The 13475-nt window shown below is 40.6% G+C and overlaps 1 protein-coding gene across 1 annotated transcript in view; it reads right to left on the bottom strand.

Annotated features, from left to right (window-relative positions):
- Window positions 1-13475, bottom strand: part of vwde (von Willebrand factor D and EGF domains) — a 150805-nt gene that overhangs the window by 123425 nt on the left and 13905 nt on the right. Inside the window, exons 6-11 of the mRNA XM_067995918.1 lie at window positions 11878-12101; window positions 8360-8433; window positions 5355-5628; window positions 2688-2896; window positions 1139-2136; window positions 539-675 (exon numbers count right to left, since the gene is read on the bottom strand). Of these exons, the coding sequence (XP_067852019.1) occupies window positions 539-675; window positions 1139-2136; window positions 2688-2896; window positions 5355-5628; window positions 8360-8433; window positions 11878-12101 (1916 nt within the window). The remainder of the gene's footprint in view (window positions 1-538; window positions 676-1138; window positions 2137-2687; window positions 2897-5354; window positions 5629-8359; window positions 8434-11877; window positions 12102-13475) is intronic.

Raw genomic sequence — 13475 nt, 5'->3', positions numbered from 1 at the left:
TGCTGGGATCCAAGTGTTGGGTGGAGTCCGAGAGGACGATGAGGGTTTGCCTGTGGCTGAGTGTGTCCTGAACGCTGAAGTCCAGGCATGGCGGATCGGTTACAATGAGAACTTCAGCTTCGTCAGGCTGGCCAAAGCTTGTATTTACTTGAAGAATAACTGAATCAACTGAAGATGGTGACTTCAGCGTACTAATACTTCCATTATATAAACAGTTAAATACATGGCATAATAGATCTTCATAATTAAAGCCTAAACAAATCAAACACTTGCACTTGGTTAAAACAAAGGAATAGTTGAGTTTGAAGTGCTACAATAATAATGCCCAATATCCAAAGACTGAACCAAATTTGGCAAATCTTAGTCTTACAGCAAATAGCATGTTTATTTAATTCCAAACATTCTACTTTGAACTCTGAGAAACCTCTCACAACACTTTAGAAATGCCTGCAGAACTGTAGGTTAAAAGTTGTTTAGCAAAATAGCCCTATACTCTATTTACTATTAAGTGTAGGCAGCATCTTGTAACTATACTTACTTGCAGCTTGATGACTTCACACGTTAAACTTGCAGACTCCATGAATCCCTGGCCGAAGATCCTAACAGAGGTACAGTCATACTGCCGAATATCACACAATCCAGAATTCTCCAACTCTGTGATTTCAGGAAGCTGATCTTCGATATTAACATCATAAAATGTGAATTAAATTGTACACTTTACAGAATTTTAATCTTGCAAGACCCCACATTTTGTTGTCTGTAAGACTTTTCTAAACTAAGAAAATCCTGAATAATTTTTTCTTCAAGTACATATATATTTAATTACTGCTTTCTATCATTAGCAAAGGGGATGGGGGTGTGGGGAGGGGGTCGTGACAGCGACCCAGTGAGCAGAACTTAATGGGATTGCTCTCCCCTCTCCAGGTAGCTGCCTCCCCTCTGCTCGTATATCTCTCCACACTGTGTCGCTCCGTTCACCAATAAGCAGAATGGGGAACAGAACCTGCATCCTCAAGGATTTACACTACTCAATTATTAATAATTCCACAAAGCTTCAATAGATGTGCTAAAGACTGCAAATGCAATAGGAAAGTTTGATCAATTTTAAAGTTTTATGTATTTGTGCCACAGTACTTACCAACTAAAACACTGCAATCATAGCTGCTGAAACCTGAAAAACAGGCACAACCCCATTCAGTACATTCACCATTGCCACTGCAAGAACTGGGACACCTTAGTGCTGACAAGATATCCTGAGGTACACTGGACAAGTCCCCATTGTCACTTTCAGGATAGATCCCATCTTCCAGAAGTTTCTTTTCACATTCGTTTTCTAATAAACTTAGGCCCCCACTTGCCCAGCTGAGGTCATCTTTAAGCTGAAGATCCAAGATACAAATATCTATAACATCCATTAATCGTCTGCCTAGTAACTCTCCACAGGCTCTGCCCATACTGGAATTGGCAACTGTCTGTTGGCATAAATCAAAGGCCTTAGCTTCTGTCAGTCCAGAAGGTGTAGGCCAAGAAGGCAAGATCTCCTGATGAAGTTCAGAAGTATGGTCCTCAGGAAAGAAGTAACTAAATCCTTCTAAGTCTGTCTGAGTAAGACTTTGAAAAGGGAATGTTGGTAAGTATTCATAATAATTTTGGCGTTTCCATCTTCTATTGCCAAGATGCCTTTTCTGATGGTAGTTTTTGTCTTTCTGTTTATTCCTTCTAGTGTGTTCCCTTGATATCCCTTGTTTTCTCAGCCTTGTGTTCGCTCTAGGATATACATAGGAGACCCTTGCAAAATGGATGGTTTGGTTTAACTTACTCAGACTGGTATAATGTATATCTGTTAAAGTAGAAATTGTAGATTTGTTTTGAGCATCGCGTCTGCTAATTCCTCTAATCAACTCAACAGTGCTGATGTACTCTGCTGTAACATCCAGCACTGGTATCAAATTGGAAAATCTCACATTTTCACTGCCCGAACAAGCTGAAGGAACCCCAGATTGAGGAACAGAATCTAGTTTATTAGAAGACTGTTGCAGCATAATTGAGTCAATGCTACAACTACAATAACGTCTTTTTTTGACAATAACAGGTGAAGGTGCTGTTTTATCAAAGAGACTCTTTCCAGGCATAATTCTGTAAAAACACAACCAGAAGCAATATTACATATTGTTCAAAAATCTGGCACACTGTCAAGCTTTGTATAAAATGCACATTACATTTTAGTTAATTAAAATGTATTTTTAAATGATTTATTATTGGAACACCTTTTTCCTTAAAAAATACATTCTTGATTATAAATAGGTGTGTACAATACTGAAACAACCCAACACTAAACTTGTTCATAATTGCATTTGCAGCTTCAATGATGGCAAGCATAAGGGCAAATACAAACTAATGTCAAATACATAACTGACTCATTTGCACCAACACATTATTTAAATTAATCAAATTTGATGAACATAATCTATATAGCGATAAATTTTTATCTTCACTGCATGGATGGGAATCTGGCGGAGTGGATCGTCTGCCCTTTGTAGAATCAATCACTGAAATGAATGGAATGAAAATTGGGTGGGTTCCATAACGGGCGAGCGATCCGCTCCACTCTGCCGAATTAAGAACCATGCAGTGGCGATGAAAATTTACCCCAGAATTTTTAACTAAAACTTCCGTATTAATCATACCTCCAATTTTCAATGAAACCATCAAGGTTGTCAATCTTTTCTTGCATTAAGAGATCATCTGAATTATGAAAATCATTATTCATATCACCATCAAAAGTGCCACAAAGACCCCTGGTACTTTGGAAGTCTATGCCTGGTGCTCTGAGTGTTAAACTCATTCCCCATTCACTCACATCAGCACGGATGAATGCTCCGGAAGAAAATGTGATCTATATGGAGAAACAAAATTACAGCAAATTTTATTATCTTTGTTTATTTAATTGATACATTTGTCTCTTTATGATCCCAATTATATGATCACTGGAGTACTAAAATATATCTGCAATTATATTGTAAATAGAACCTATATATTCCCTCTCCAATTACTAAGACTGCATTTATATCACAACTGCAGTATTGGTGAGGAACAGTTTCGGTTTATACAGATGCTACAGTTATAAACATTGACTGAATCTGGAGTCAGGCCCTAAGCAGACACCGGAGCAAAGCGGATAAGGAAGTCTCACTCAAGAGTCATGTCAGGCCTTAAGCCTGGGCTTACACTACATGGGGGCGAAGATCCTCAACCTCGCTTTCCGCACATATGTGAGGTGGAACAGGCGCTGATGACCACCACTCCTGACCCTGCCAGAGTATCTGGGGTGAGGGCTGGTTCACCTAATTTAAATACTAGCAGTGAACACCCGCAACATGATGCATCTTAGGTGCTAGCTGTGGGGGAGGGAAAAGCGGCACTGGCCAGCTGATCTTTTGGCAGTATAAGGGGCCAATATTAATGAAGAAGCCCTTATTTTGACTGGGTTGTCTAGGCTACGACCCAGGGCTGAACACCTAGGTGGGCTCTACTTTCGTCGGTGGGCAGACCTGTCTGCTGGGTTCATCTTGACGACCAGCACTGGAAAGGCCGCAGCTGAGGAAATTCCCATTGTGGAAATTCCGTCTCCTCAGCCCTGCCCCTGTGACATCATGGACCTATTTGGTGCGAACAGAGGTTCAGCCACAAACAAGCCCCAATGGAAACTCATGGCCTGGGCTGGGACCTAGCATTTCTGGGTCTCAGCGAATTTCCCTGCAGCCATGCAGCACTCCCAGCTGACATATGCTGAGAGTACACCACTGGCCCCATGACTTCAGTGTTGGTGCAAAAAAACATTTTTTCACTTGTTCTCAGGAAATGGGCGATACTGATATGGCCATTTTTATTGCTCATCTCTCATTGCCTTGTGAAGGTTATGGTGGCCCTTCTCCTTGAACCACTGCCATCCTTGTTGGAAACGCACTCTCATGAGGTGAAAAGCAGAGAAATACCCAGTTTCTGCCCTCATGCAAAGACATAACAGGAGTTGGAAACTGACATTAGTACCTGGGTAAACAAAGTCCTATTGGCATACAGGATGAGGGGCTGAATGCCTGCTTAAGGACCCTCTCAGAACTTGGTCAGCCCTGAGCGGAGCATGTCCTGGGCACGCTCCGCTCAGGTTTTCCTGTTCTTGCTGCGGCCTAACCAGCGGTCCTGAAACACTGGACTGACAAAGTTTAAAAGCATCACAGCAGCTTCCAGCATCTCGTGAATTCACATGCAAGAAGCTGTGCCTATTGACACAAATGAGCTGCACATTTAGGGAACGGAAGCCTTTGCGGTTCATATAAATATGGGAGTTACATTTGGGGCACGCAATGCCATATGGGTACTATCAACATCCCCGACAGTCTTGGGGAATCATGCAATTCTGAAAAAATTGTTACATTTATTCATGGGACTATCTAGCACGTGGAACTAAGCACCTTTTAAGCTACCACTTTCAATGAATGGGTCAGCTCATGAGAAGGCTCATTTATCTGCAAGTAAGTTACATTGATGGAAATCATGTCTAATGAAGGCATGAATGACAGAAACTCTGGCACCTTAGGCCATGCATATCATTTGCATTTGTGCATCACTGAAAAGGCGGACAAAGCAAGCTGCCCCTCCCGCATTGACCGGAAACGTTGGATGTAACATTAGTGGAAATTGATCCGACACAAAAAAATCTGAACTCAAAATTTTGATGTGCCATCATTATGTTCCTGTCTCGGCAAAACCAATTCTAGCCCCATGGGTATCAAGGCCTGAACTGAGTCCAAAGTGAAGTAGAGTAAGACTACCACCTGCAGATATCACTTAAACAAATTAGGCTAGAAATACAATGGGTAATATTAGCAGTTGAATGCTTAAAGCATCAGTATGACATACTTCTCTCATTGCTTTAACTAATTAAATTAATATCTTACATCAGGAACATTACCCAAAGTAAATTATAGTGAAGGAATAATTTTAACAAACACTGTTCTTGCTGTAAAGGTAGGATGCATTAGTGTTTTGTTTAACAATTTACATTTCTCTTGGTGATATGTGGTGTAACCATGTTTATCTTAAGTAAGCTTGCAATAAATAGAAGGTTTGTGTTTGTAAAAGTTCAAGTTATAGATTGAATTAGAAGGTTCATTCTTTCAAATTAGTTAAATTAATTTAAATACCCATTTAAAGTAAATGATATAACACCTCCAATAAACAAATGGTGGCATACAAGTGTTAAGTATTTGTCCATAATATAACCAACATTAATTTCTTGGCTACTGACTATTGTATCATTGAGCAACAAAAACATTATAAGGGAAAACACTTACTGTTACTTTCTTTCCTTGGTAAGATTCAGTGATTTTAACATTGTTACCCGTAATGTCTTGACTTTTCACAGATAAGTGCGGCCTGGTTTCATGTAACTGTCCGTTACACATATCAAAAGCAATGATGTCCCCTCCTTCTTTAGCCACAAATCCACAGTTACAAGAAGTTGGATAATGAGAGCTCCCACAGTCCCACTGACGGGCATGTATTTCAAAGTCTCGAGCAATACTCTTATACAGCATAAAGGTCCCTGTTTTGTAATTATCGTAACGCCTAGGGTTGTAAACAAAATATGCTGCAATGACTAGAAATGATAACAAATGCATTGGACATTTTGCTAATTCACTAAATAATTTAAGATTGAACAAATGTTATACTGAAATTGTTGTAGTTATAGTAATATTTTCAATAGTATTCTATTCAATATAAGCAATAAAATATTACAAAATTTTAATCTAAGTTACCATTTACAGTGCACATTAACAACTCACTAGAGATTTAGTTTCACGGTAAGAGATCTTGTGGCATTTACTAAGTAAAATATTTAATTCAAACTACTTTATAGCAATTTAAGTTTAGAAAAAAAGCATTACAAAAAAATGCTAGAAAAAAGTTAATGGTTTGTAAGTAAATATTTCCATTAAATAACTTGACTACAAGTTCAAAATTCTTAAATAATGTTTATACTATAATAAGTACAACATCACAGTTCTACTTAATGAAGAATATGCAAAAATGTCATGTTACACTGTGATAACTGGATAACTGGCGAGCACATTACGTACCACTTGCTTAGTTTTTAGCTCGTGGCATGAATTTCAAAGTTCCTGCATTTGGAGTGAGATGCAGTGTTGATGAATGAATTGAATTTATATAGCACCTTTCACAACTTCAGGACATCCCAAAGCGCTTCACAGCCAATGAAGAACTTTTGAAGTACAGTTGCTATTGTAATATAGAGGAATGCTGCAGTCAAATTGCGCGCAGCAAGGTCACACAAACATAAGACCATAAGAGATAGGAGCAGGAGTAGGCCATTCGGCCCTTCGAGCCTGCTCCGCCATTTAATGAGATCATGGCTGATCTGATTTTTACCTCAAATCCACTTTCCCGCCTTCTCCCCATATCCTTTGACTCCCGTGCTGATCAAAAATGTGTCTAACTCAGCCTTGAATGTATTCAATGACTCAGCCTCCACAGCTTTTTGGGGTAAAGAATTCCAAAGATTCACGACCCTCTGGGAGAAGAAATTCCTCCTCATTTCCAGCTTAAACGGGTGATCCCTTATTCTGAGACTATGCCCCCTAGTTTTAGATTCCCCATGAGGGGTAACATCCTCGCAGCATCTACCCTATCGAGTCCCCTCAGAATCTTGGATGTTTCAATAAGATCGCCTCTCATTCTTCTAAACTCCAATGAGTATAGACCCAATCTGTTCAATCTTTCCTTATATGACAACCCTTCCATACCTGGAATCAAGCTAGTGAACCTTCTGTGAACTGCCTTCAATGCAAGTAAGTCCTTCCTTAAATAAGGGCACCAGAACTGCACACAGTACTCCAGGTGTGGTCTCACCAGCACCCTGTACAGTTGTAGCATGACTTCCCTGTTTTTATACTCCATCCCCCTAGAAATAAAGGCCAATATTCCGTTTGCCTTCCGGATTACCTGCTACACCTGTATGTTGACTTTTTGTGTTTCATGCACGAGGACACCCAGATCCCTCTGTACCGCAACATTTTGTAGCATTTCTCCATTCATCCAAGTCACTGACATGTATTGTAAATAGTTGAGGCCCCAGCACTGAGCCTTGCGGCACCCCATTAGTTACAGATTGCCATTTTGAAATTGACCGTTTTATCCCGACCCTTTGTTTTCTGTTAGTTAGCCAATCCTCTATCCATGTCAGTATATTACCCCCAACACCATGAGCTCTTATCTTGTGCAGTAATCTTTTATGTGGCACCTTATCGAATGCCTTTTGGAAATCCAAATATACTGCATCAATTGGTTCCCCTTTATCCACCCTGCCCGTTACTTCCTCAAAGAACTCTAATAAATTTGTCAGACATGATTTCCCCTTCATAAAACCACGTTGACTCTCCTTGATTGTATTATGAGTCTCCAAATGTCCTGCTACTACTTCCTTAATAATGGATTCTAGCATTTTCCCAATGACAGATAATCTAATTTTAGTAGTGTTGGTTTGGGGGTAAATGTTGGTCAGGACACCAGGAGAACTCCCCTGCTCTTCTTCAAATAGTGCCAAGGGATCTTGTATGTCCACCTGAGAGGTCAAACAGGTTTAATTTCTTATCCAAAAGGTGGCAACTCTGACAGCAGCACATTCTCAGTACTCCATTGTTGTTTATAATTATTAATTGATTTGTTTCAATTAAAGAGTTAAACATTTTCAGTAATTCTGTAACCAATGTAAAAAATGGCTATAATTTTCAGACTAACTGTTCCAAATTATCTAAATCATTGGTTTGTGGAATTTCAAGACAGGGAGTAAACACCTGAAGAGTGGTAAAAGCCACCTCATTGTTAAGCGGCCTCCATACTTACAGCAATCCACACTGACACTAAATGGAATTAAAACATTCTGATTAAGTTTTAAGGTTTTTCTTTGTATAACATGGGGGCCTTATGACAAGGCCCATTTCTGCACTGACGAATGTATCACTGAGTCCTAGGATGTTATTTTCTTCCATACAGTTAGTTTCTTTAGTTGTCTATCAAGGGCTGGCACATAGCAGGAAGGATCTGCTTTCCCACAGGAAAGGAGGGGGGACAAAAATCAAAGGGCAAGTAAAACTACATCACCAACATACTCCATGTTGGGCCTTGCTATGGAGCAGCATGAGCAGAAAACAGCAGGAGTTTCTCACCCATTCTCTCAGATGGGAAAAGTATGTGCCATCAGGTAACTGGAAGTCTGAGCAAAGTAACTTGAAAATGGGCAATGTGAACAAATAAAACTATGAAGGTAATCAGAAATTACCTGCCATCAAATGTGATCAGGTGTGGATCAGTAAATGAGTAACAATAGGCAGTGGGGACATCTTTCACTATTATCTAAAAATTAAGAAAACAATTCATTAAAAATAACCAACTGCATCATTTGGTAAAAAGGAATACTTTCCTCCCATTAGTAATTTTGTAATCCTGTACTCCCAGCGAGGAAGCTTGCTCAAAGGTAGCAAGGGTCAAAGACAAGGCTACAGTATTGTAGCTTGGATTCTCCAACTCATGCTCCCTGTGATCGCGACTCCTCACTGGATGCATTCGACTGAGCAACATTCAGTGGCAACATTCAGCTGCCAACATTCAGCAGATCAGTCAGCATCTATGAAATTATTTGCTGATTCTTATATTCTGGCAAATCAACTGTGGCATAAATTTGCAAGTGATTATGTCAGTTATTATTTACTCAGTGTGAACATTGACATGCATCTATTTTACAGAGTCCACAGACCATCAGTGGCCATCCTTACTTCCGCTAACAAGGAAAAAACCATTGCCACAAACTGCAATACATGTTTTATAAAAGTAACATACCTACAGGTAATTTCAAGGCTATAATCTCAGTTCAGGGTCAGGCAATTGTTAGAAACTGCTTGATCTGTAATCTTCTAGTTTACAAAGTCAGTTGAATTCCTCACTAAACTTACTACCTTACAATTACTACTGGATATCCATTATTTTTCATTTAATATACAGTGCATAATTTATTTTCCAGTGATCTTTAGTAAACAAAATGGTATTATGACAGTGTCATTGATTTGATCAGCACATTCATATGAAACTTCCTTATTCACTATTTTAACAAATTAATTAAATTGCCTAAATAAATTAGTTAACGCCTTTGTTACAATAGCAGACAGAGGAGTTTCATTTGGATGTTTAATACATCAATTACAAATATCGAACAGAGCAATTTCAACCCAAGTGTCTCTATAACATATTCTAAGGCAGTGTTGTCCAATACCATAGCCACTAGGCACATGTGGCTAATTGGGAATCCAGATGTGGCTATTTAAATTTTCATTAGTAAATAAAAACAATAGACATCATCATTAGATATGTGACCTCAATACTTATATTTGCACATGGAGACTTTAACTTTTTTGTGCATTTGTTGGTAATATGATGAGATAAAAAGCAGAGTTTGCAAGTGTTTTTTGATTGTTGTGAGTACTTTAATTCCTTGGTTGCTGAATGGTGGTAGATGTGTGTTAAGTAAATGTACACGCGTGAAATACATTTACCTGTATTGTGTGTGTATATAAGGTGTTTTCTACTAAAATTAGTGTATGTGGCTAAAACGGTGTCACCGTAACCACATCTGTGGCTAGTCAGCAACTTCCATTGGACAACAATATTCTAAGGAATAACAAATAGATTGGCAGTACTTGAATCTCCAGGTTCTGCTGATATTCTTAAGCCTTCCAAACTTCATGGGCTCAATTTTGAAATGGTGGCAGGTTGGCAGCGGGGGCGTGGGGGTGAAGCGGCGCGTGGCAAACCCGAATAAAAAAAAAACTTACCTTTCTGAGGTGATCGCGATGTAACTGATGGTGATTAAAGTTGTTTCTGGATTTTGTGCATGTCAGCCAGCCTGATTGACAGGCTGGCTGCCGACAGGAGCTGCAACGCTGAGGGTGGGGGTGGGTGGGGGGGTTGAGAAAGAGAGAGCGCGAGACGTCATCCGGTGCTAGAACAGAGAGTGGCGGGCGCTAAAGATCGGGGGGGTGCGGGGGGGGTGGTGAAGGGGAAGATCGGGGGGGGGGGGGGGGGGGAGAGTGGGAGAACGGAGGGGAGAGTGGGAGAACGGAGGGGAGAGTGGGAGAACGGAGGGGAGAGTGGGAGAACGGAAGATCAGGGGGGAGAGGAGGAGATCGGAGAGGGATATTGGGTGGGGAGAGGGAGACATCGGGGAGAAAGGGGGACATCGGAGAGGGAGACATCAGACATCGGAGCAGGATGGAAAGGTAGGTTTATTTTGGTTTTTGACTTTCTGCAATGGTTTTTTATTTAATTTATTTAGTTTATATTTGCCTGATCTGACCCTTCGCGCATCAGAAATAAAGTACCTTAAGTACCTCAATGAGGTACATTTGGTTCTTTAACTATCATCCCGCCAGCTTTAATTGCCGACGGGACTTCCGAATTCGTGAAGCGCATGCGCACAGAGGCGCATCTGTTGGGAACCTGGAAGTCGACAGATTGGAGCCAGCCACCGAACCAGCTCGGGATTTTCGCCATTTTCGCAGTCCCCCCGCCCCCAAAATTTGATTTTAAAATTGAGCCCCATATTTGTGATTCATATAATATTTGACTGAATTATTGCTACTTTGGGGATTTTTTCTGCTTTTAGAAACCAGGGTGTTAATTTTACTATTTTTATTTTAATGGCAACAATAGAAACACTAATTACTTCTTTTTCCTGTTTGGAAAATTCTTTCTATCGAATTTTGTCAGCCTTACCAGCAGAAACCTGGCCAATTAAAATTCACCTGCAACAATGCTCATTTCGTGCCTCCCAAGGAGAGTAACAGACACTTAAATAGACAAGTAATGGCCTAGCACATTAATCTAGCTCTGGAGAATGGCAAACTGTAGGAAATTAAGCAGAACAGCCCAATCCACTAATATGGCATTTGCAGATTTTGAAAGACTAATTTATAGATGTATGGCATTGAACCAAAGTATTCGGTCTTCTGTATATAATCAACCTCCAAATTTTCAAATCCATTATTGAATCAAGTACAGCTCAGCAGAAGAACTAATTCCTGCCTGGCTGTTTTTATTTTGCCCAGTGGAAAATTGCTGCATCTTTCTCTAGAAAGGTTTTAACAGATCTCAAGAAACAACAGCAAATCTTTCAAAAAAAACAATTAAATAGGGAGTAGCACTGAAAAGAAAAAAAACTGTTGCTTATCTCAAAGTTTTCTGTCAGTTTTGAAGCTTGTCTCTGCTGTTGATACCACTTTTGTAACTACTGCTGTTGCTATATTGGATATCGTTGCATCACTGACAATTAACAAACACGAGCAGTTATGTAATGGACCTTATGTCAAAATGAAAAGGGTGTGGGCATACTCTGCTTAGTTTAGCTAAAGTATTGCCATTATATTTGTAATTTCAGGGGGAGTCATTTTTTATGCTATCTTTTTATTAGCATCAGTACATTTTGGAAGAACAATTGCCGGTTTGTTTTTAATTAATCAAATTGTTATTTGATTTATATTAGAGACCTCAGTAGTCCCTCTAACATAATTTACATCTGTTTACTTTAAGATAGAGAATATTAGTCCATTAGTGGTTTATCTAGCATGGCATATGAATACAATTATGAGCATAATTACAAGAGATGAATAAAAGGATGTACTTTGATTTTTCATAAGGGGTGAATTTCCACAGGGGTTCTCCTGGTTGATTGCCAGAGTTATGGTGGTCAAGCGGGAGACCCCCCCATATACCTCACATGCTGTAGTAGATAAATAGATGTTTTACAACCTGCACTGGCTCTGGGATGTAACTATTCCATAGGAAGTTTTCAGTGGCAGTGGGCCATGCTGTAACTTCAGTCACTCTGTCACCATCCTGTGCAAAGTCAGTCACTGCTGTATAGTAAACAGACGATCGGGAACATATGCCTCGATTGCAAGGTGCTTGGAGTAGGTCCACATGACATGAGGAAAGGGCAAGATTTGACCCCGAGTATCCTGTACTTGGTACATCTAGATGGAATGAAACATTAAATCAAGCACATATTATCTTAGCACTCTATTCATTCCCAGCATTAAAAATGAAATATGCAGACAAATCTAAACATATGGAGGAAGTGGCCTTGCACTGGTGAATATATGCATCAGCTGTAGTAGAATGGCAGTGTATCACTAATCATATGTTAATGAATGAAAAGACCAAATTATAGCATTGCTTTTAACTTGAATTGAGCGAGCAGGTGGGCAGAAATTGGCACCCTGTGTAGTTTAGAGGGTCAGTTAGAGGGGTCTGCACTGGGAGATTCACCGAGCACAAGTACACAGGAGCAAGGGCAGGGGGTAGAACAGCCAAGGAACTGGCTCGTCAGAGGATGAGCCAGCATCCTACCTCTGCTGCAGGGGGCACAGATAATGACTTCAATGACCCAGCCTATAGAAGACTGATGGTTGTGCACTGCCAACTTCTCAGTGCATTTCACTGCCTCCCGGTAAACCTGAACACAATGTCAGGCAGTATGGAGGAGGCCATCTCCAACTTGTGTGGAGTCATTGTAAAGGGCTTGGAAACAATGCTGTCAAACATGGAGTGTGAGGTCACCACTACCCATACTGCAGCAGGGCTCTCAGTTATGCAGCATTTGGTTACAGCTCTGACAGCTTTGCTGGAAGCTATGACTGCTGGCATTGTGGTCCTGGGTTTCAACATCTCCTCCAGCTTGCCAGGCATGATGGAAAACATGGATAGGGACTTCCAAAGCATTGCATCATTCCTGCACTCTGCTCTTGCGCAGAGCAGTGGGACTGCTGAGGTGCAGCTGCATGCAAATGGAAGTTGGGTCATGGGAGAGGCACAAACTGCTCTCTCTCAGGATGATAAAACGCCTGCTCCCCACGAGCCTCTCAAGCAGTGCCTGTATTACTGCCAGACAGCCAGCTGGGTCAGGGTGCCCCGCCCACCACCAAGATGCTACAGTTTGCAGCCGGGCCCTCTAAGGCCAGAGCTCCTTGAGATCGATCACCATGGCCATCTCAAGTGCGCTCAGAGGATGATCAGTAGCCTTCTGCCTTTCAAGTTGTAGCCACTGGAGTAGCATCACGTAGGAGGACCAAATTAGGTAAAAGAACACTTAAAACAGATACTAGGGTGACCTTTACTTTTTCAACTTGTTTTTCCCCCAATTGAAAAATGATCTGTTTGGAGCTAGTTCTTTGCCCTGATTCTTTGGATTGGTATTTATTTGACCATGCTTAGTGAAGTGATCCCAGTACCCTTGCTGGGGTTCAAGTTGTGGGCATTCATCTGAAGGGTAAAAGACTGTGTATGATGGTCAGAGGGAGTGTTGAAGCAGGGAGGGTGGGGGAAGCAATGATTTAACCAAAGCATTC

The sequence above is a fragment of the Heptranchias perlo genome, chromosome 2 (assembly GCF_035084215.1).
Source record: "Heptranchias perlo isolate sHepPer1 chromosome 2, sHepPer1.hap1, whole genome shotgun sequence".
In the NCBI taxonomy this organism is placed as follows: Eukaryota; Metazoa; Chordata; class Chondrichthyes; order Hexanchiformes; family Hexanchidae; genus Heptranchias; species Heptranchias perlo.
Note: the sequence above shows the minus strand (reverse complement) of the source record. Positions and strands in the feature narration are given on the sequence as shown.